Raw genomic sequence first — 23324 nt, 5'->3', positions numbered from 1 at the left:
AACGGGACTAACAAGTTCTAAACGCGTGGACGTCATTTACAGCGTTTCACAAACATTGTGCGTTCTAAAATGGCCGCCTCGCTCACTCTGCTCGGTGACGGCGTTGAAGTAACACATCAGCGTCTTCAGCTTCTCGACCTTTTTCGGCGACGAGCCCTCGAACAACCTGAGGACAGAAGACGACGGCGGCGTTTAGTCCACTTCTGAGGAACTCTAACTCCCCCCGGCGCGCGTGGGCATCGAAATCACGCTCGAAACGTTAGCATCGCAACGACTCAACAGCGTGTGTGAAAATATCGCAAATATCAATATATAATATAATAATAATATAAAGTTTTGCGGTATTGTGACGATGTAGACAAGGCTTTTACGCATTTTAAATTGTGTATTGTTAGTCTACAATGTATTAACTGTGTGTAACGAATGTGGCTTAAGGTGCGTGAAGGCAATAGCTTAATAAATAAATTTAAAAAAAACAAGCTGGACTGGGATACAAACAACAGACCTTTGCGTAGATGGTCGAGCGCTCGATTTACGCATTTTAAATTGTGTATTGTTAGTCTGCGATGTATTAACTGTGTGTAACAAATGTGGTTTAAGGTGCGTCGAGACAATAGCTTAATAAATAAACAAACTGGACTGGGATTCAAATATCCAACCTTTGCGTAGATGGCAGAACGCTGATTTTATGCGTTTTAAATTGTGTATCGTTAGTCCGTGATGTATCAACTGTGTGTAACGAATGTGGTTTAAGGTGCGTCAAGACAATAGCTTCATAAATAACCAAACTGGACTGGGATTCAAACAGCCGAGCTCTCATTTTATGCATTTTAAATTGTGTATTGTTAGTCTGCGATGTATCAACTGTGTGTAACGAATGTGGTTTAAGGTGCGTCAAGACAATAGCTCAATAAATAAATAAATAAACTGGACTGGGATTCAAACAACTGACCTGTGTGTAGAAAGCCGAACGCTCATTTTATGCATTTTAAATTGTGTATTGTAAGTCTGCGATGTATCAACTGTGTGTAACGAATGTGGTTTAAGGTGCGTCGAGGCAATAGCTTCACAAATAACCAAACTGGACTGGGATTCAAACAGCCGAGCGCTCATTTGATGCGTTTTATTACGTCGGGAAACTACATTGTCCATGTTTTGAGCGTCAGGAGGAAACCTACGACCTCTTTCTTTTAGTTCTTGGTTCTGAAACGTCTCGCGGTCCCACGTGAGTTCAGTCATGCTATAAACTTTAGATCCGAATTAGTTCAGCCCTCGCTCACGTTCCCATTCACTCGATTATGACGGGCGCGGCGGCGGTGGTGGTGGTGGGGTCCATTTTCTAACGAGGGTTTGGCCCCCGGGCGCTCCATCCGCGGGTTTTACACTTGCACCACTTCACGGCGCTCGGATAAAGAAAGAGGAGGAAAAGAAGAGGAGGAGGAGAGGAGCATTAAGGAAACCAGCATTTTGAGAGAGTGGTCCTCGGGGCTTTAGGGCGACCTCTTTGGAAAGCAAGGGAACGTAACGGAACTATTGTAGCTGTCGACTCGTCAAACAACTTTTTATTACAGTATCCTTCAAAATAAAGGCTGAAACACGGCGACCGAAGCCTTCTAGATAAGAGAATACCTGGTTTAGTCCTGGTTTAGTCCTGGTTTAGTCCTGGTTTAGTCCCTGTTTAGTCCCGGTTTAGTCCTGGTTTAGTCCTGGTTTAGTCCTGGTTTAGATTTGGTTTAGATTTGGTTTAGTCCTGGTTCAGTCCTGGTTAGGACCTGGTTAGGACCTGGTTTGGACCTGGTTTGGACCTGGTTTAGTCCTGGTTTAGTCCTGGTTTAGTCCTGGTTTAGTCCTGGTTTAGTCCTGGTTTAGTCCTGGTTTAGTCCTGGTTTAGTCTTGATTTAGTCTTGGTTTAGACCTGGTTTAGACCTGGTTTGGACCAGGTTTAGATCTGGTTTAGTCCTGGTTTAGACCTGGTTTAGACCTGGTTTGGACCAGGTTTAGATCTGGTTTAGACCTGGTTTAGTCCTGGTTTAGACCTGGTTTAGACCCTTGATGAATAAAGCGTGTTATTAATAGGGCGGGGCAATAGCGTGACAAAAATCCAATTGTAATCTCATTCCCGTCTGGAAATGTCGTGACAAAACGGGAGTCGACCATAAAATTAACCCTAAAAGTGAAGAAATGTATAAGAAAAAGATTACACTAGATATTTTTTTAGAATACTATCTATTGTTGTTTTGACAGACGAAGGATGGGAAAATATGTGTCTCAGTGAAGCAGCACAAAATCACCGAGACTGACACAGTGACAGACATCAGGCAAATGGAAAAAATATACATTGCGACTTAATTTGGAAATGGGTAAATTTGAAATACTTTGGACCAAATGGGACTTTTATTTTCATATAAATGTGCAGTGACTTTGTTTAAAAATAAAATAAAATACTTTGTTTTGACAGACAAATACTGGGAAAATGAGATTCAAACGGAAGCAGCGGCTCAAGATGAACTCATACTAGCAGAAAAAAACAAATCAAATCAAATCAATCAAAATACAACTTTATGACAACTAATAACGAGGAAACAGTATGTGTGACATATATATATTATATATAATATATTAAAAAAAAATATTATCACAGAATAGCACATTTTTTAGGTTTATAATTTCACTTCCTGTTTGTAATTGAACCACTGGGCAAAAACTCATCTAATGTCACAGCTTTATTTATTTGACGAATAAAAATGTATGAGAACGACTTTATTTTTGCTAAATTAATGTTTAGAGAGTCAAAAAAGTTGTTTATTTTGTGTAAATTATGCAAAAACTGTCCGTAGTGTGATTTTCTACAGATTTTTCAAAGTTTTTCTCCACAAATACCTGCTCGATCGGTGTAAAACTATAATTCTTACATACAACAGGTACAAACACACCAAATAAAGTCATAATTAGAACATTGTAAAAACCTGTTGTACGTCACTTTAACGTTAACGCATCCGGACGCGTTTAACATGTGAAAATACATCGCACGCACATTTTGTCCCTACATCATTCAGCCTTACAAAAAGTTTTGCAGTAATCCTGTAAAAAGTGACTCTTGTTTTTCCTGTAAACACGTTTCTCCCCCGCATCACTGGAGGCCGGTGGAACGCGCACAAAACCCCCGCTCGGCGCTCGCACACGCTAAAAAAACACGGCTCGGCAAAGTGACTTGATGCACGGCTCCGCTCCGGGTCACGGTGGCCAATTCAGTTGGCTTTTATTGGAAGGATAAAGCTCAGAGTTTGCCCCCTGAGGCGCCGCGTCGTTAAGTGGACCGGACACTGGAGAGTCGGGACGGGCAAATGTACCGAGCGAGAGAACGATCCGGGCTTATGTAACCGCCGCAGAGGGAGGAGGCCCTGGGACACCGCGGGGACGGAAGAAGCTCCACGTTTGACTTCAAGACGTCAAAATGAATAACACCCGTTTGTTTTATGGATTGAGGTTCTGGCATTATTATTTTGCTTCACAGTTTTTCATTTTATTTACAGATTTATTACAGACTTCACCACAAATTATACGTTTTGGGAAGATCAAATATCGATTTTGAGGCAAGAAAAAGCTAATCAATTAGAGATTTGCACGTCGAAAATGGAAAATTCTTGTTTATTTTGTGTCATAAAGACTTTTTAGAGCAGTTTAGCATTAGATCTGATGTCAGTTAATCGTGACAAACGTGTTACGGAGTGAATTTAGAACATTCCGCGCCGTCCGGAGGAGTTTTAACTGCGTGTCTGACCGAAAGAGGTTTTTTTATGAACGTGCATGACATGAAAGAGCGGTCACGGAAACGTATACGCGCACCAAACATCGAATCGTCGTCCGATTTATGGAGTTATCGGAAAAGATCGACACAATTATGTTTTTTCATGGCCGATGTCCATATTTTTGGGCTGATATATTTGACCAAGCTTGATAATTTTACCCGAAAATATATGATTTGAACACAACAAAATCAATCACTCTCCAAACGGTGTGCAGCACTGTATAATAATAATAAGGAAACATATAACATATTAATACAGTATTTTTAGACATGCACAACCCTGTTTTACTGATGTCATCAGTTACAAACAGGAAGTGAAATTATAAACCTAGAAAATGTGATATTCTGTGACAATTTATTAAAGCTTGATCTGAGTACTTCATCTGCTGTAGTTGGGAGTTTTTGTGGTACCTGGTGAAGTTGATGTCGGGGTAGTTGTGGTACTCGGTTTTCCTGGAGTTTCTTCGGGGGAAAGTGCAGAAAAAGGCGTTTGCAAGAAGACATGAAATCTGCTCCTGCGACAGAGAGATGGAGTGGTTCATCCCACGCTTCAGCAACGGGACGGGCTGTGGAGACGAGAGAGGAGGGACTGGGTTAGACCTGGTTTAGTCCTGGTTTAAACCTGGTTTAGTCCTGCTTTAGTCCTGCTTTAGACCTACTTTAGACCTGCTTTAGACCTGCTTTAGATCTGCTTTAGACCTGGTTTAGTCCTGGTTTAGATCTGGTTGAGACCTGGTTTAGTCCTGGTTTAGACCTGCTTTAGTCCTCTTTAGTACTGGTTTAGTCCTGGTTTAGACTTGGTTTAGACCTGGTTTAGACCTGGTTTAGACCTGGTTCAGACCTGCTTTATTTCTGATTTAGTCCTAGTTTAGACCTGCTTTAGTCCTAGTTTAGTCCTGCTTTAGTCCTGGTTTAGACCTGGTTTAGACCTGGTTCAGACCTGGTTCAGACCTGGTTCAGACCTGGTTCAGACCTGGTTCAGACCTGATTTATTTCTGGTTTAGTCCTAGTTTGGTCCTGGTTTAGTCCAGGTTTAGTCCAGGTTTAGTCCCGGTTTAGAGCTGGTTTAGTCCAGGTTTAGAGTTGACAAAAACCTAATTTAGAACTCGTTTTGACCTGGTTTTGACCTGGTTTTGACCTGGTTTTGACCTGGTTTAGACCTGGTTCAGAAGGAACATTGGTCTGATTTATGTTGCATTACATCAAAGCAACAGACTCAGCAGAAAAGAGTCTGATTTAGTCTTGGTTTAGCGACACGGTACAGGCCTGGTTTAGTCCCAGTTTAGTCCTGGTTTTAATACTGGTTTAGACCCGATTACAGTTCTTTATTTTGAATTTCAACAAAGACAGACTGTAGAGGAGACCTGAGCGTTTAGTCTGGATTTACTCCAGATTTGAATTGCCTTAGGTCTGCTTTAGACTTTAGACTATCCGTATTTTAGTCCTGCTGAAGCCTTATTTAGACCAGTGTTTTCCAGACCAACAGCATTAAAACAAAAGGTCAAAACACCGCTATCTGCATCGCCTTTGAGAAAACGCCTTCTTTTCAGACGACCAGACGAAGGGTTACTTGGACCCACTTGAATTAGCCGTGATTACACCAAGGGTCTTTCCAAAACACTCAGGGAAACATCATTATTCTAATTGGAGGTCATGGCCGCGGTTTTCACATGTCGAACACCGATGGATCGTTCTGGTTTTCACATCGTATAGTACTGTACTCATTCATTTAGCCCATTTTTCTACATCATTTCGTCTTATTTATGAGTTTGCAAAGCCATTTTCCATTAAATCACTTTGTTTTTGCGTCATTTGTGTTGTTCTTGTGTTTTAAAAATGCTCCAGAGCAAATTTACCGCATTTTCCGGACTATAAGTTTTTTCATAGTTTTGGCCGGGGTGCGACTTATACTTATATTTATACTTATACTTATACTCGGGAGCGACCTTATTATTTATTTTCACACTTGCAACCGCATCTCATACTCCAGTGCGACGTATATATGTTTTTTTTCCTTCTCTATTATGCATTTTTTGGCTGGTGCGACTTATACTCAGGTGCGACTTATACTCCAGAAAATATGCTACTAAAAAAAACACATTACTTTCCCTCAGTCTGACGTTCCCTCATCAGGACTCGGCGTTATCGCTCCATCTACTGGCAGCAGTGGGAATTACTACGAACGCTAGCTTGCCCCGGCACGCTAACGTTGTAGCGGGCGTGATTTGAGGCGTAAGTGCTCCAAGCGAGTCTGGAGATGATTTAGAAACGGCACGGGATGTCGCGAATAATCTGGGACACTTGAAGCGGGGCGTTTTTGTGAGGCTCAGAGAAAGACGCGCTCGTAAACAGATGAATAAAAATAAGCACGAATAAAGCAAAACACAACTCTAGGTGTGTTTTTATGACGGATACATGTTAGAACAGGGTCACAAGCTAAAAAAAAAGCTTATTTTGCATAACGTTTGTGTTTTAATATGACACGATCCATGCTAAAAGTGTAAAAAAACGAAAAAATAAAGTTGCGATTCGACTTTTTTGGCACATCAGGATTTACTCCTTGGTCCTTTTTGGTCCTGGTTCAGCCGAAAATCCGCAGCACTTTGTTTGTATTTACATGTGTGTGTTTGTGGCAAAAAGAGAAGACACAAAAAAAGGACCCCGGACCCTTCACGGCCGCCGCGCTGAGACTGATGGTTCCGTATCAACCGCGCCGAGGTCAAGGCCCGGGCCCGTCGGGTGGTTTATGGTCTGTTTGCGGAGCTCGGCTCAATAGCGTCGACTTAAAACGGGGCGAATTTATGTTTTTCGGCGGTGCCGGTTCATAGCTCAAGTCATTAGACGCGCTCGCCTTTTCACTCTCCGTAACATACGAAGTGCCAGACAATCCTGGCCGTGTTTGTGGAGTAAATGTGTCACGTATTCTGCTTCTAATAATAAAAAAAAGTACTGCTTATGTAAAATCACGTCTATATATTTATGATAATATAACAGGGCTGCAACGACATCTATTAATAGCAACTAATCGGTTATTGAAACGGAGAAGCGGTTTAGCGAGTCGGAGCGGGAAATACATGAAAATTACACACGACACGAGCAAACTGTATTTTTTTTCTGTTTTATATCAAATTTCTGTTTTATATTAAAAATGGGTAAAAATCTCATTCACGGCTAAACGATTAATTGAAAGGATAACCGTTAGAAGAGTTGATTAGCCAAAGAGTTGGCGCACAGGTTGATGGTAACAGGTTAACCTGTTACCATCAACCTGTGCGCCGGCGCGCAGTTTCCAAATTAGAAAAGCATCATCACTTTTATTTCCGTGGTCAATACCAGCAAGCCATGCATCATTTTAAATTTTCTCAACAAAACGAATATGTCATTGATTGAATAATATGCCCCAATAAGCAATTGCCAATAGTTTGTGAGAAAGTCTCAACTTTTACAAACGCATGTCCTGTTTGCTGTTTATGACGGATGAAACGGCTTTAATTCTGTACATCCTTGTACTCAGTCTGTCCGTAATGAACCATTGAAAAACAATATCCACTTGTATTTTTCCTGAAGTTTTCCGATTTCGAGATATTGTCAAGTAAACAAAGTTTTGTTCAGTGAAAATATTCACATGAACGCTCGTCCGGCGCATTTCTCCCCACTCTTACTCCACTCTTACCCCACTCTTACCCCACTCTTACCCCACTCTTACCCCACTCTTACCCCACTCTTAGCCCACTCTTAGCCCACTCTTAGCCCACTCTTAGCCCACTCTTAGCCCACTCTTAGCCCACTCTTAGCCCACTCTTAGCCCACTCTTAGCCCACTCTTAGCCCACTCTTAGCCCACTCTTAGCCCACTCTTAGCCCACTCTTAGCCCACTCTTATTCCCACTCTTATTCCCACTCTTACTCCCACTCTTACTCCACTCTTACTTACTCCACTCTTACTTACTCCACTCTTACTTACTCCACTCTTATTCCCACTTTTACTCCACTCTTACTCCACTCTTACTTACTCCACTCTTACTTACTCCACTCTTACTTACTCCACTCTTATTCCCACTTTTACTCCACTATTACTTACCCCACTCTTACCCCACTCTTACCCCACTCTTACCCCACTCTTATTCCCACTCTTATTCCCACTCTTACTCTCACTCTTACTCCACTCTTACTTACTCCACTCTTACTTACTCCACTCTTACTTACTCCACTCTTATTCCCACTTTTACTCCACTTACTTACTCCACTCTTACTTACTCCACTCTTACTTACTCCACTCTTACTTACTCCCACTCTTATTCCCACTCTTATTCCCACTCTTATTCCCACTCTTATTCCCACTCTTATTCCCACTCTTATTCCCACTCTTATTCCCACTCTTATTCCCACTCTTATTCCCACTCTTATTCCCACTCTTATTCCCACTCTTACTCCACTCTTACTCCACTCTTACTCCACTCTTACTCCCACTCTTACTCCACTCTTACTCCACTCTTACTTACTCCACTCTTACTTACTCCACTCTTACTTACTCCACTCTTACTTACTCCACTCTTACTTACTCCACTCTTACTTACTCCACTCTTACTTACTCCACTCTTACTTACTCCACTCTTATTCCCACTTTTACTCCACTCTTACTTACTCCACTCTTACTTACTCCACTCTTACTTACTCCACTCTTACTTACTCCACTCTTACTTACTCCACTCTTATTCCCACTTTTACTCCACTCTTACTTACTCCACTCTTACTTACTCCACTCTTACTTACTCCACTCTTACTTACTCCACTCTTACTTACTCCACTCTTACTTACTCCACTCTTATTCCCACTTTTACTCCACTCTTACTTACTCCACTCTTACTTACTCCACTCTTACTTACTCCACACTTATTCCCACTTTTACTCCACTATTACTTACCCCACTCTTACCCCACTCTTACCCCACTCTTACCCCACTCTTACCCCACTCTTATTCCCACTCTTATTCCCACTCTTACTCTCACTCTTACTCCACTCTTACTTACTCCACTCTTACTTACTCCACTCTTACTTACTCCACTCTTATTCCCACTTTTACTCCACTTACTTACTCCACTCTTACTTACTCCACTCTTACTTACTCCACTCTTACTTACTCCACTCTTACTTATTCCCACTCTTATTCCCACTCTTATTCCCACTCTTATTCCCACTCTTATTCCCACTCTTATTCCCACTCTTATTCCCACTCTTATTCCCACTCTTATTCCCACTCTTACTTACTCCACTCTTACTTACTCCACTCTTACTTACTCCACTCTTACTTACTCCACTCTTACTTACTCCACTCTTACTTACTCCACTCTTACTTACTCCACTCTTACTTACTCCACTCTTATTCCCACTTTTACTCCACTCTTACTTACTCCACTCTTATTCCCACTTTTACTCCACTATTACTTACCCCACTCTTACCCCACTCTTATTCCCACTCTTATTCCCACTCTTATTCCCACTCTTACTCTCACTCTACTCTTACTTACTCCACTCTTACTTACTCCACTCTTACTTACTCCACTCTTACTTATTCCCACTCTTATTCCCACTCTTATTCCCACTCTTATTCCCACTCTTATTCCCACTCTTATTCCCACTCTTATTCCCACTCTTATTCCCACTCTTATTCCCACTCTTATTCCCACTCTTATTCCCACTCTTATTCCCACTCTTATTCCCACTCTTATTCCCACTCTTATTCCCACTCTTATTCCCACTCTTATTCCCACTCTTATTCCCACTCTTATTCCCACTCTTATTCCCACTCTTATTCCCACTCTTATTCCCACTCTTATTCCCACTCTTATTCCCACTCTTATTCCCACTCTTATTCCCACTCTTATTCCCACTCTTATTCCCACTCTTATTCCCACTCTTACTCCACTCTTACTCCACTCTTACTCCACTCTTACTCCACTCTTACTCCACTCTTACTCCACTCTTACTCCACTCTTACTCCACTCTTACTCCACTCTTACTCCACTCTTACTCCACTCTTATTCCCACTCTTGCGTCCTTACCTTGGTGAGCAGTTGGGGCGCCCTCAGAGCCAACTGGACCATCTCTGGCAGCACAGACTCGAACAGATGCTCTGCCGAGTCCGGGTCCAAAACCTGGGACCAAACAGCTGGAGGTTAATGCTGGTTTTTCCTGGCGCAGAATTAAAACTCTGAAATGATGCGTTCGTTTGGATCGAGAGGCGGATGCAAGTTTACAACACAGATGTCAATCAAACTAATGATAACAAACGCCAAGTGAAGACAATGACGACACGCGTACATAATTCATAATAACACATATCCACAAAGCATTTATTAATGTTTAATCATCCTTAACACGCACAAAAACAACAACACATCATTACCAATCATTAACACTAACTTAACCTAGTAACAACTAATATTAACCCTAGTAAATTATTATTAAACGTGTTAATTATTAGTTTATTTTAATAGTAAATGATTAAAAATGATGTATAAATACTTTGATATTAGTTAATTTTATGTCCATACAGTAAATTACTATTACACATGTGCTAACGATTAGATAAGTTTTTTATTAGTAATTAAAAACATTTGTATATACACAATGCTCTGTTTAAACCTTTTATTATAAAGTTTAACCAAAGTTTCTTTCATTTTGATTTAAATCTGCTCATTTTGCAGCTTTTATAATGATTTCATAATAGATTAATCAGACAATAAAGTTGATATTTAACTTATTTGATAATATTTTAATATTTCATCTATCTCCAAAACAAAAGTAATATATTTTCCATCTCTAAATAAAGACTTATACTCCATTTAAATGATTCTATGACTAAACTAAGTGTAAAACCCCCGTATCGTTCACAACACACGAGTCAAAGAACTGCACGACTCAAAAGAGATAGAGATATTTTAATTTCAAAATCCGATGAAACAAATAATCCGTTCCATTCAGTTTTGAGAAACTACTAAACCAAATCATCACCTTCTTTGTGTTTTGGCGAAGAAGCCTCAATTTTATGTTTCTATGAAGCTACTTGACTCTTGATCAAATTTGCTTCAGATCATTTTTGACAATTATTGACTATTATTGACCATTTTTGACCATTGACAATTTATGTAAATTTTTGAGCATTATTATTGACCGTTTTTGACCATTGACGAGTGTTGACCATTATTGACCATTTTTGACCATTATTGACGAGTGTTGACCGTTTTTGACCATTATTGATGAGTGTTGACCATTATTGACCATTATTGATGAGTGTTGACAGTTTTTGACCATTATTGACCATTATTGACCATTACTGACAATTTCTGCCCATTACTGACTGTTTTTGTCTTTTGTTTCCTTTCTACGTATCCAAATGTCAGAAAACCCAAGCAATGCTCAGTAACCGTGGCCGGAGCGTAACTCGGGAGGGGGGGAAGCCTTTTGTAACGGGCCTGATACGGTTTACCGCGTTGGCATGAATCCACGGCGACGTATGCGGTTCACATTTATGAATCGCCAAAGCAAATATTCGGCTCAAACACGTGTAATAACGATGTGACCGCGGCTGAGTCACGGCGCTCCCGATCACAGTCCACCATAAAGATGGAGTAGATTTAAATGCCAGTGTGATTAATTTCTCCTCTTAAACAATCATCTGGAGAGTAAACGTTTGTGGTGTGTCCCTGTGGTATTTAACTTAAGAATACCCACAAATGTTTTCCCCCGGATCATTTCTAATCAGTGACGAGCTCCATTATCTCGTTACGCGTCACTCGACCTCAGCACAGCATCTGCAGATTAATTAGAGACGTTTGAGCGGCGCCGTCTCAGTTAAAGAGCCGATGCCAGATACATTAAAAATATTTATTTACACAACAGCAGTCGCCTCGGTGGACGGTCCAGAGCGGTTGATTTGACCCGACAGAAAGTGTGAAAGTCATACTTTATAATAACTTGAACAAAGCATGAACAAAGACCCAATTCATGATGAACAGAGTTTATTAAGCATGATTCAGGCTTAGACACAAGTTAATTAAGGTTAGGAATCAGAGTTAGGGTATTAGTTAAGTATTCCCCTCTTATTCCTCGGGGATTCCCAGCGCATTCCTCTTATTCCCCTCGCAATGCTCTCGCATTCCCCTCGAATTCCCCTCGCATTCCCCTATTATTCCTCACGCTTTCCCCTCGCATCCCCCTCTTATTTATTCTCCTCGTATTCAACCTCGTATTCCCCTCTAATGTATTCCCCTCTTATTCCCCCCTTATTCCCCCCCATTCCCCTCGTATTACCCTTGTATTCCCCTCGTATTACCCTTGTATTCCCCTAGTATTCCCCTCGCATTCCCCTCGCATTCCCCGGTTACTCTGTGCCTAATTATTCATGATGTGATGAGTTCATAAGCGCCGGAGAGAATCACAATAGAGCTAACAACAACAAGCATGCAAACAGCGCACTTCCTGTTTCACGGATGATAAAAACGCTTTCTAATTAGCCGACGACCGACAGCACACGGCCGTCTCATTTCGACCCTAAAAGACAGGCGGAAAAACAAATCAGGTGCAGGCTCTAAACTCCAAATCAATCACTCGATCCGACACTTCTTCGAGACCATTTCAAGCGTGTGGCAGTCGTAAATACAGCAGCAGTCGGTGTATTAAGACTAGCGTGTCGTCCGCGTACATTTATACATTGCAGAGCGACAGCCCCGACTAAACGGCGCCATAAGTAATGGCTTCCCCGCGGTCATAAACCGTTCCCCGCGGGGTAATAGATGCCCGAGTCCGCCGAGCGCGACGCGGGAAGAGCCGAGCCGTACATCAAACCAAACGGGGCCCGACTGAGGGGGTGACGTCACGCGCGCCGCTACATCAAAACATGACAACGTAATCGGCACGGCGACGAGAAAGCGGGAGACGGCCGGGCGAAACGCGGATGTTTGGCGTGACCTTTGAACGAGGGAGGTAATCCGAGGGGCGAGAGGCGCATTGTTATTGTTCATCGTGTCGATAAAACGTGCGGCGAATAGTTTTGGGGATATCAAAGTCTGTTAAACGTTAATGGTGACTATGCAGGTCGTAAATGGAATCGTGAGAACAAAAAATGAGAATAATCGGAAAAAAATGTCAAATTGCAGGATGAAAAATGCAGGGAAACACGTGCTCTGGAAAATGTCGGGTGAATTTTCATTTTTAACGGACTATTTATTTGTTACACGTTTAAATTTGTTTCTGTTTTTAATTTTAGTTTTTGCAGGATACATTTTTCTTTATTTTTCTCCGTTTTTAAATGGGAATAAACAGAAGAAAACATGACAGAGAGAACAGGGATTAAAGGCAGACGAAAGACATCCAAAGAAACACATACTGAATATAAACAAAAGGTACATTTTAAAATGAAGTCTTAAGTTTTTTTGTTTTTTTCAATATTTAAAAGTCCAGTATCCGATTGTTGGTTCAGTTTGTGTTATACATTTTATTGTGATGGTCTTTTTACTCGTATATTGGAGATGTATACATTTACTGTGTGCATTGCAGGAGTTTTGAGACCCAAAGTCAACACATTTTCGTTTTTTCTATCAGTTTTATCAGTCAGTATCAGAAAATGTCACCTTATATAAATATGTATGGATTTTCAAAGAAAGAAGAAACATTTTTACACTTTTTTTTAAACTTGATCCAAGTGAGCGAATCCAGTCACGTTTTCATCACAAATTTTACACTCTGAATTTGAAAACCTATGCACTGAATATATAAAAGGGTCCATTTTCATTTTGGACTTTTTAATTCATTTTGGACCTTTTAAATTGTGTACACTGCAAAATTCAGCAGCTGAATTTGAGAATGAAAAAACAATTCAAACTTTTAAAATGTTTTTCGAGAGGGCTAAAAATTTGCCAGTATTTTAATTTCAAAATCCGATGAAACAAATAATCCGTTCAATTCTGTTTTGAGAAACTACTAAACCAAATCATCACCCTCTTTGTGTTTTGGCGAAGAAGCCTCAATTTTGTGTTTCTATGAAGCAACTGACTCTTGATCAAATTTGTTTCAGATCATTTTTGGCAATTATTGACCATTATTGTAAATTTTTAACCATTTTTGACCATTATTATTGACCATTATTGACAGTTTTTGACTAGTATTGACTATTACTGTTAATTTCTGCCTATTATTGACCATTATTAACCATTTTTTACCATTATTGACAATTTTTGTAATTTTTTGACCATTATTATTGACTATTATTGACCGTTTTTGACCATTATTGACCATTACAGACAATCTCTGCCCGTTATTGAAAATGTTTGTCTTTTTTTACCATTATTGACCATTAATGACCAGTATTGCCCAGTACTGACAATTTTTTTTTATTTTTTACCCATTATTACCCATTTTTGCCCATTGCAAATCCCCGCCTGGTTCAAAATCCTGACCCTTGTGTTGTTTTGGAGAAGCCGTGACCGTCCTGGACTCAGACGGAGCGCTGAATGGAGTGACTGACAGGTGCGGCGCCCTCATAGAATATTCATGTCTCTCCCTCTCGCCTTCGGACCGACGCCGGACGGTGATGGACAGTCCGAGTCTGTGTTCAGACCGAGCTGTATTTACTGACGCAGCCGTGGCTCAAATCAGCACTGGACAGAGCTCGAAAGATCTCAAAAAACGCTGTTGTTTTACTATTGTGTGTTGGTCAAAGCAGATGTTAGAGGTTCAGAGTCCAGGGGTTTAGACTCTTTTTGACTCTAAACTTTGTCTCACACCGTCAATTACTACTACATCAGTATCCTAAATGCTCCAAAACACTCCTAAGTCTGGAACATTTATCTAAAAAAACATTTTAATTGGATAACACTATAAAACTGACCAATAAAATCACAACCAAAAGAATAAAAACAGTGATTTTTCCGGTGTTTTTTACATTGACACTCACGAATACAACCGATTTTTACTATTTAATCAAGATCACGTCGTTTTAATTGTCAAAGTCAGTAAACGTTGCGTGTCCAGGGCTTTATGACGAAGTGTATCTCTCGCAAACATCTCCAGAGACACGTTTTGTCGACATTAGAAGGTGTAAAGTGACTCGTCCGTCCAGATTTATCAGATTTAAAGGCTCAGTCTGCACCGTGTTAACTCTGTAAAAGCCGCTCTGACCATTTTTGACCATTTGACTGTTTGACAGTTTTTGACCATTATTGATTTTTAAGTAAATTTTTTGACCATTATTATTGGCCGTTTTTGACCATTATTGATTTTTTTTTAAATTTTTGACCATTATTATTGGCCATTTTTGACTATTATTGATTTTTTTTTTATTTTTGACCATTATTATTGACCGTTTTTGACCATTATTGATCATTGTTCACGTCGCAGCCTTGACACGCCGCCCTTCGAGAACAAACGCTTTTTAAGTAAGATTACACAAGCTCACGGCGCGTTCCCGGGACCTTTAGCGACCGCGTCGAACCCGATCTCGCTTTCCCGCCGCTTAAACTCGCCCAAATCACCGCTAAACGCGTCGCCGTCGGGCACCAAACCCGTTGCACTTTCCATCAGGACTCACGCTTCGCCGCTTTGGGTTAACGCCTCCCGTCGCAATTTGTCATTTATTTCTTCCGTCGTTGACAACTTCCCGAATATCTGACCTTTCGGCGAGGAAACGATTGAATTGTTCCTTTGCGTGAGGCGAAAGCTATTACGGCGCGGGAAAACGACAGGAATCAATTTGTGAGAGGGGGGGAGGGGGGATGACGGCGGCGGGAAAAACTCTGCGCGTTTGTTTATACGGGAGGAAGCGCGAGCCGTAACAGAGTCGGGTGTCAGGCGGACGAGACAAGTCAGCAAATGGATTATTGTAGCGGGTTTATAAGGCAGACGGAGCGACGGCGAGGAAGAGCGACGGAGGAGGGAGCGGGGGGGCGATCGATGGAAGGGCGGGGCGAGTGGCAAGCGGTGGCGGCGGGGCGAAGGGGAAGAGCGGGAAGGGGGGGGGAGAAGGGGAGATTATTCGGGTTGATCCGCTGTAGATGAGGGCGGTTATGAGGGCGGAGTTCGGCACGTTTGGACAAAGTCGATCTGTTGAAGGTTTGTGACGTAACGAGCGTAAACTGCTTAAAATGGAGAGAAGAACAAGCGTTTTCTGACTCGGAATTTGAAAAGAAATGCAACGGCGCAGGAAATAAAGGCAAAACTTGAACTGTTTTACTGGAATATCCCATTTCAAGACAAAGTATAATCAAAACAAGATAAATACGAGTTAAATCAATCACCTTTTAATGTATCGTCTTATTTAAAGCGCCCCCTACAGGTCGGAGGACTCATTGAACTAAAATGCAGTTAAGAAATGTATTTTCAATTTTGCAGACATTTTTTTAAAATGTCATCACAGAATAGCAAATTTTTTAGGTTTATAATTTCACTTCCTGTTTGTATTAGATGACATCACAGTAGGAAATTACCCAGCAAACACTGACAAAACTCATCTAATGTCACTATTTTTTAAATTTGAGAAATAAAAATATATGAGAGCGACTTTATTTTGTTGAATTAATGATTAAAGAGTCAAAAAAGTAGTTGCATTCTCCATAAACTTTGACTGGAACGAGTGATATCACTTCCTGTCATTTTCTACAGATTTTTAAACGTTTTCTCCACAAATACCTGCTCGATCGGTGTAAAACTATCATTTATATGTACGACGGGTATAAACAAATCAAATAAAGTCAAAACAGAACGTCGTAAAAACCCGTCATCCGTCACTTTAAGATCATAACTTGCCTTTCGATGACGCGTTCCTTTAAAAACCATCCACACTTCACTTCAAATCAATCGTTCTTGAACTCGCGCTATCCTGACGCAGCCATCACAAATAAACACCTACCGTTTCCGTAAAACTAATTCTAAGGCCGAACAAACAGCTTTCCGTCGCTGATCGAGACCTGAAAGTGACAAACGACTGGACAACGGCGTTAGCGGCGGTTCGTTTACCTTGGAGCAGTACGCAGCCAGCGCGGTGAAGTCCCATTTCTTGGCGTACGAGGCGTTGTATCTCAAAATGGCGTTCTGTTAAAGCAAAGTGCAACAGGTTTAAGCGTGCGTCCGTCACTTTAACACGTTTTACAGCGGGTATTCGTCACTTTCGCTCTTCCCACGGTTTGTTTTTAGCGTTTATTCACGTCTGTACCGCGTCGCGACTGTGTTTCCGCGTCGTTTGGCTGACTCAAAGATGCATTTTGATTGATTCTTAGAGTTAATCCTGTATGGATGTGTCACGATGTTAAAGGTTATTTGTGATTATTGAGAGAAAAAACATCCCGATTTAATGATTATTCACGATTACACGGTGTGAAATCTCTTCTAGCACGTTACTATTTCTCAAATTTGCGACTAGCTTTACGAAATAACTGTCTCCTTTAGCGACGTCTCCTTTGGCGACGTCTCCTTTGGCGACGTCTCCTTTGGCGACGTCTCCTTTGGCGACGTCTCCTTTGGCGACGTCTCCTTTGGCGACGTCTCCTTTGGCGACGTCTCCTTTAGCGACGTCTCCTTTAGCGACGTCTCCTTTAACGACGTCTCCTTTAGCGACGTTTCCTTTAGCGACGTCTCCTTTAGCGACGTCTCCTTTAGCGACGTCTCCTTTAGCGACGTCTCCTTTAGCGACGTCTCCTTTAGCGACGTCTCCTTTAGCGACGTCTCCTTTAGCGACGTCTCCTTTAGCGACGTCTCCTTTAGCGACGTCTCCTTTAGCGACGTCTCCTTTAGCGACGTCTCCTTTAACGACGTCTCCTTTAGCGACGTCTCCTTTAGCGACGTCTCCTTTAGCGACGTCTCCTTTAGCGACGTCTCCTTTAGCGACGTCTCCTTTAGCGACGTCTCCTTTAACGACGTCTCCTTTAGCGACGTCTCCTTTAGCGACGTCTCCTTTAGCGACGTCTCCTTTAGCGACGTCTCCTTTAGCGACGTCTCCTTTAGCGACGTCTCCTTTAGCGACGTCTCCTTTAGCGACGTCTCCTTTAGCGACGTCTCTTTTAGCGACGTCTCCTTTAGCGACGTCTCCTTTAGCGACGTCTCCTTTAGCGACGTCTCCTTTAGCGACGTCTCCTTTAGCGACGTCTCCTTTAGCGACGTCTCTTTTAGCGACGTCTCCTTTAGCGACGTCTCTTTTAGCGACGTCTCTTTTAATGACATCTTCTTTAATCAAACCAAATCAATTTATTTGATTTGATTTGATTAAAGAAGAAGTCATTTAATGACGGGTGATTTAATGATGTCTCCTTTAGTGAAATCTCCTTTAATGACGTCTCTTTTAGTGACGTCTCCTTTAATGACGTCTCCTTTAATGACGTCTCCTTTAATGACGTCTCCTTTAATGACGTCTCCTTTAATGACGTCTCCTTTAATGACGTCTCTTTTAATGACGTCTCCTTTAATGACGTCTCTTTTAGTGACGTCTCTTTTAGTGACGTCTCCTTTAATGATGTCTCCTTTAATGACGTCTCCTTTAATGACGTCTCCTTTAATGACGTCTCTTTTAGTGACGTCTCCTTTAATGATGTCTCCTTTAATGACGTCTCTTTTAGTGACGTCTCCTTTAATGATGTCTCCTTTAATGACGTCTCCTTTAATGATGTCTCGGGTTAGGGTTTAATTTATATAATAATGTCCCGACGTCGAGGAAACAAAAATGTAAAGAATAAAAATGACAACGAAATCAAGACATTTTTTCAGACGTTTATGTGGTATTTTTATTTACTTTTACTTTTTTTTTAGGGTCGTTAGAGATGAAAAAAAAAATACTATACTCATATACTAATAATATTTGAACTGGTATCGAAAATAAACACTCATTTGAGAATTGTTCATTAAAAAGAAATGAAAATCACAACCAGCGCCAAATCTGAGGATGATTTTATTGTATTATTATTTTGTAATTTATTTGTTTTGTTACATTACCATTTATTTTTTAGCTATATTTTATTTCATGTATTTATTATTAATATTTATTTTAATTATCTTTTCCTTGGTCTGGAAATCCAAATCTTAGTCATTTTCCTTGTATTATCACTTTTACTTTACAAAACACTAGTACTTTATCCTCCACTGATGGTTAATAATGTACTAAATGTATAATACGGATTAAAGTGTAAAGAATATGAAGCAGATTATTAGTGCTGTGTCGCCCTCTTGTGGACGTTTCTGATAAACTACCTTCAGTTCAAAGGGATCTGAAAATTCACTGCTCAACGATTCTTCGATCAACTCCCAACGACTTTTATTCTGAAGCTCCTCAGTTTCCTGCAAACAAACAAACAAACACAAAAAACACAGACAAACACACACACAAACAAATATAAACAAACACACAAACAAACACAAACATACAAAAACAAACACAAACAAACATAAACAAACAAAAGAAACAAACACACAAACAAATACAAACACACAAACATACATAAACAAAAGCAAACATAAACAAACATAAACAAACACACACAGACACACAAACAAACACACACAAACAAACATACATAAACAAACACAAACAAACAAACATAAACAAACACACACAAACAGACAAACAAACATAAACAAACACACACAAACAGACACACAAACAAACAAACACAAACAAACACACAAACAAACACACAAACACAAACAAACACAAAGTGAGAAGGATTTAGAGGCTTTAAACACGTTTCATAAGGAGTGATAAACCTTCAGAGTGGTTTTACCTCGTCTCGGACCGGGAACAGGTTCTTGCTGGAGCAGGGCATCTTGACGTGCGCCTCGTCCCAAACGTCGTGGAAGGTGGACGGGTGAGGCACGGGCGGGTGATGCGGGGCGGGGAGCGAGCCGGGGCGCAGCAGGTCCGTCTGAAACGACACGGCCGACTATGAAAGGGAAGTTTCAAAAATGTGTCCCGAGAATATTAGCGAAGGAAAACTCTGTCAACGGCACGAAACAGGAAATGACTATAAGTCGCACCTTTTTTCATAGTTTTGGCCGGAGTGCAACTTATACATATATTTATACTTATATACTTATACTCGTTTGAGGATATTTTGTTTTAAATCAGAGTAAACAAACCTACACACGTGAATAAGACAATATGTTCATTTGATTTATTCTATGGATGCAGGATTTAATTTAAGCCCTTTTGGGGGGGTTTGCATCCATTTGTTTCTTATGTGAAATAAATAAATGGATCATATAATAAATAAGAATAGAATAAATAAAATAAATAAATGATAAAAAATAAATAAAAAACAAATAAATAAAATAAATAAAATAAATAAAATAAATAAAATAAATAAAATAAATAAAATAAATAAAATAAATAAAATAAATAAATAAAATAAATAAAATAAATACTGGCTCAACATAAAGCAGTCATATCTGAATGTGTTGTATAAACCTCACCCTGACCATGACCGTGTGCCGCTCCGGGTGGTTCCTGAGTTTAGGCAGCAGCGCTCCACACTCGGGCCGCCTCTTCAGCTCCTCGATGGGCGTCCCGAGCCACGTCACGTCACTCCCATCGTCTGGAGACTCCGCCTCTTCCCCAGAGCTGTCCGAGACGTCCGTCCGACTGCGCTTCGCCGACGCGCCGTGACGCGACGGGAACGACTCCGCCACGCCCACTCGCTCCAGCTCGGGCGGCGTCAAAAGCTGCGTTTGGCCCTCGTCGTCGACCATGCTTTGCTCCGTGTTCTGACTGCTTTCGCCCAGGTCGCTCTGGCTGGCGCTCTCTTCGCTCATTTCGACATCGTCCTGGCTCTGGGCGGCTCCGCTCGGACTCGCGGCTCTCTGCGGCTTCACCAACCAGCGATCCAGCGTGTTATCTAACTTCTTTTGCTGTTTATGCTTTGCCCCGGCTCCATTCTTCGCTTTCAAATCCATGGCATCGTCTGACAAAGAAGAAGAAGCAGACAAATAGAAGTCGAGAGATTCATATACGCAGTCGTAGAATCTATAGAAGAACGTCTTTTGAAGAAACGCTGGACCAGATGCAGCACGACATGTCTTTAAACCGACTAAACTCACACAAAAATCTTAAAAAAGTTATTTTCAGGTAGATAAGTTCAGTTACTCCTTCTGCCGACGGAGATACAGCAAACTGTAGGGATTCCAGAAAACTCTTCTGCAAACTTGAGCTGATTTGTTAATTTGATTTATTCTTTGGCTGAAGGCTTCAATTTAAGCCCTTTTGCCCTCTTTATTTTTTGTTATTGATGTTGTTTCATATGTGCAAAAACGTTATAAAATTAAATAAATAAACAAATAAAATTAATAGAATATAAATAAAATAAATATATATAATATAATTAAATATAATTAAATTAAATTAAAAACATAAAAATAAAAATTAAATTAAAATAAAATAAAAAATAATAAAATAAAAAAAAATAAAAAAAAACTCTTCTACAAACTGAGCTGGCCGTCAGAATTCTTGCGCTTTTTAACTTTCAAAATGTCGACGTTTTAATAGCTCTGCAATGGCCAAAAGCGGGCACAAGCGAGTTCAACAGTCGTGGGTCAAGAACTACAAGTAAACAGCAGCTTCATACATGAAAAAGAGAGATTAAACAGTTATATCTGCTGTTGTGTGTCTACAATCTGAACAAATGAGATGACATCGACCGACCAAATGACACCAGACATCATCCAAGACACCGTTTTCAGCTCTTACTTTTATGTGGCGCGGACGACGCAAAAGTCGGCGCGCTACAGCTCGTCTCCGCTGGCGATTTCTTGAACCAAGGTTCACGATCGGCGCGAGAGGCGATTCTGAAACGAAAAACATTGACGGTGTAAAAGACGGACAAAGGCACAACTGCAATTTCCTTAAAAGCAATAAAAACACTGCTTAGAAAGGTCCAAGTGTGGAGGTTCCACGTGTGGAGGTTCCATGTGTGGAGGTTCTATGTGTGGAGGGTCCATGTGTGGAGGTTCCATGTGTGTAGGTTCCATGTGTGGAGGTTCTATGTGTGGAGGTTCCATGTGTGTAGGTTCCATGTGTGGAGGTTCCGAGTGTGGAGGTTCCGAGTGTGGAGGTTCCATGTGTGTAGGTTCCATGTGTGTAGGTTCCATGTGTGGAGGTTCCATGTGTGTAGGTTCCATGTGTGTAGGTTCCATGTGTGGAGGTTCCATGTGTGGAGGTTCCATGTGTGTAGGTTCCATGTGTGGAGGTTCCATGTGTGTAGGTTCCATGTGTGTAGGTTCCATGTGTGGAGGTTCCATGTGTGGAGGTTCCATGTGTGGAGGTTCCATGTGTGGAGGTTCCATGTGTGAAGGTTCCATGTGTGTAGGTTCCATGTGTGTAGGTTCCAGAATGACTAAGAACACCTTGCTTGTGGACAGAGAGGATGTTGTGCTCTTGATGGTGGCTGTTATAAACGGAGCTGCTCAAACTCAAACAGGCTAAAGGCTCTAAACGGGAGTCAGAGTGAAGGAAGTCTACTTTTGGAGAGTCAGAGTAAAGACATGGAGGTCGGGGCGTCGCCGGTCTCCTGTCCACGCCCAATCCAGGAGATGCACGGCTGCCAAGCAACGACAACAATGGAAGTATCAAAGCCTAAAGAATGAAGCAGGATGAAGCTTCATCCTGGAGAGGAAGACGAAGAGTCGTGAGCTCTGGAATAAAGGTGTCACTCAAGCAACAACGCAACAGGTAATTGAAAATGGCAGTTTGCACGGACGAAGCAACAACGGGAGCGGAAGACGGGGAATAAAGTCTAAGAAATAAAGTCTAAAGAATAAAGTCTAAGCGGAATAAAGTCTAAGCGGAATAAAGTCTAAGCGGAATAAAGTCTAAGCGGAATAAAGTCTAAGCGGAATAAAGTCTAAGGAATAAAGTCTGGCGTTAATGTAACACTTGGGTACCATAAAACACCAAAGAAGAAAAAGAAGTCTATAGAATGAAGTCTATACGTACAACATCACATTAACGTCACTTTTCACTTTTGCTTCCATTCTGTCATTTAGCACGTATTTGTTTACACTCTGTACTTACAATAGAACCGGAAGTGTCACCACAGATGAGGTTCTCCCGCAGCTTTTACAATCATAACTCTTGGTCAAAACGTTCCCAAACTGACGCGCGACTTTGTATAAATGTTTCGCGGCCATAAACTGACACTCGACACAAAAAAAAGCCCGTTTGTGCGCGTTTTATGCTAAAAAAAATGCCTTCGGCGATTTCACAACAATAACAATGACAGCTAGCTAGCATCCCCGGCTAGCAACCGTGTAATTACAGTCGTGCGCGACATGCAAAAAGGGTTACATTAAAAGCGTGGATTATTAACGTGTTTGCGAGTGCGTGTGTTGCAATAAAACGCTTAAATTATCTGTGTTTTTCACGTAAAGTGGGTTAGAAAGTGCAGCGAGTCGCCTCCGGAATCACTGCCGCAAGTATCGCGAGATTTCGGTACTTTGTCCTCCCGGCGCAGCTGCTGTAAAAAACGCTAGAGCGACTGAAAGACTCT

General features: G+C 41.1%; 1 protein-coding gene across 1 annotated transcript in view; it reads right to left on the bottom strand.

Moving 5' to 3' along the window:
* LOC140369236 (poly(ADP-ribose) glycohydrolase-like) overlaps window positions 1-23016 on the bottom strand; it is a 44757-nt gene extending 21741 nt beyond the window's left edge. The window contains exons 1-9 of the mRNA XM_072456511.1: window positions 22850-23016; window positions 21527-21624; window positions 20257-20744; window positions 19569-19709; window positions 19039-19125; window positions 16819-16893; window positions 9870-9962; window positions 4220-4374; window positions 87-166 (exon numbers count right to left, since the gene is read on the bottom strand). Coding sequence (XP_072312612.1) covers window positions 87-166; window positions 4220-4374; window positions 9870-9962; window positions 16819-16893; window positions 19039-19125; window positions 19569-19709; window positions 20257-20744; window positions 21527-21624; window positions 22850-22965 — 1333 coding nt within the window. The 5' untranslated portion in view covers window positions 22966-23016. The remainder of the gene's footprint in view (window positions 1-86; window positions 167-4219; window positions 4375-9869; window positions 9963-16818; window positions 16894-19038; window positions 19126-19568; window positions 19710-20256; window positions 20745-21526; window positions 21625-22849) is intronic.
* Window positions 23017-23324: the final 308 nt, after the last annotated feature.

Source organism: Eucyclogobius newberryi, unplaced genomic scaffold (assembly GCF_026437365.1).
Source record: "Eucyclogobius newberryi isolate DKJ021-1_F unplaced genomic scaffold, fEucNew1.0.hap1 SCAF_20, whole genome shotgun sequence".
Classification (NCBI taxonomy): Eukaryota; Metazoa; Chordata; class Actinopteri; order Gobiiformes; family Gobiidae; genus Eucyclogobius; species Eucyclogobius newberryi.
The sequence above is the reverse complement of the archived record's forward strand: the minus strand, read 5'-3'. Positions and strand labels throughout refer to the sequence as shown.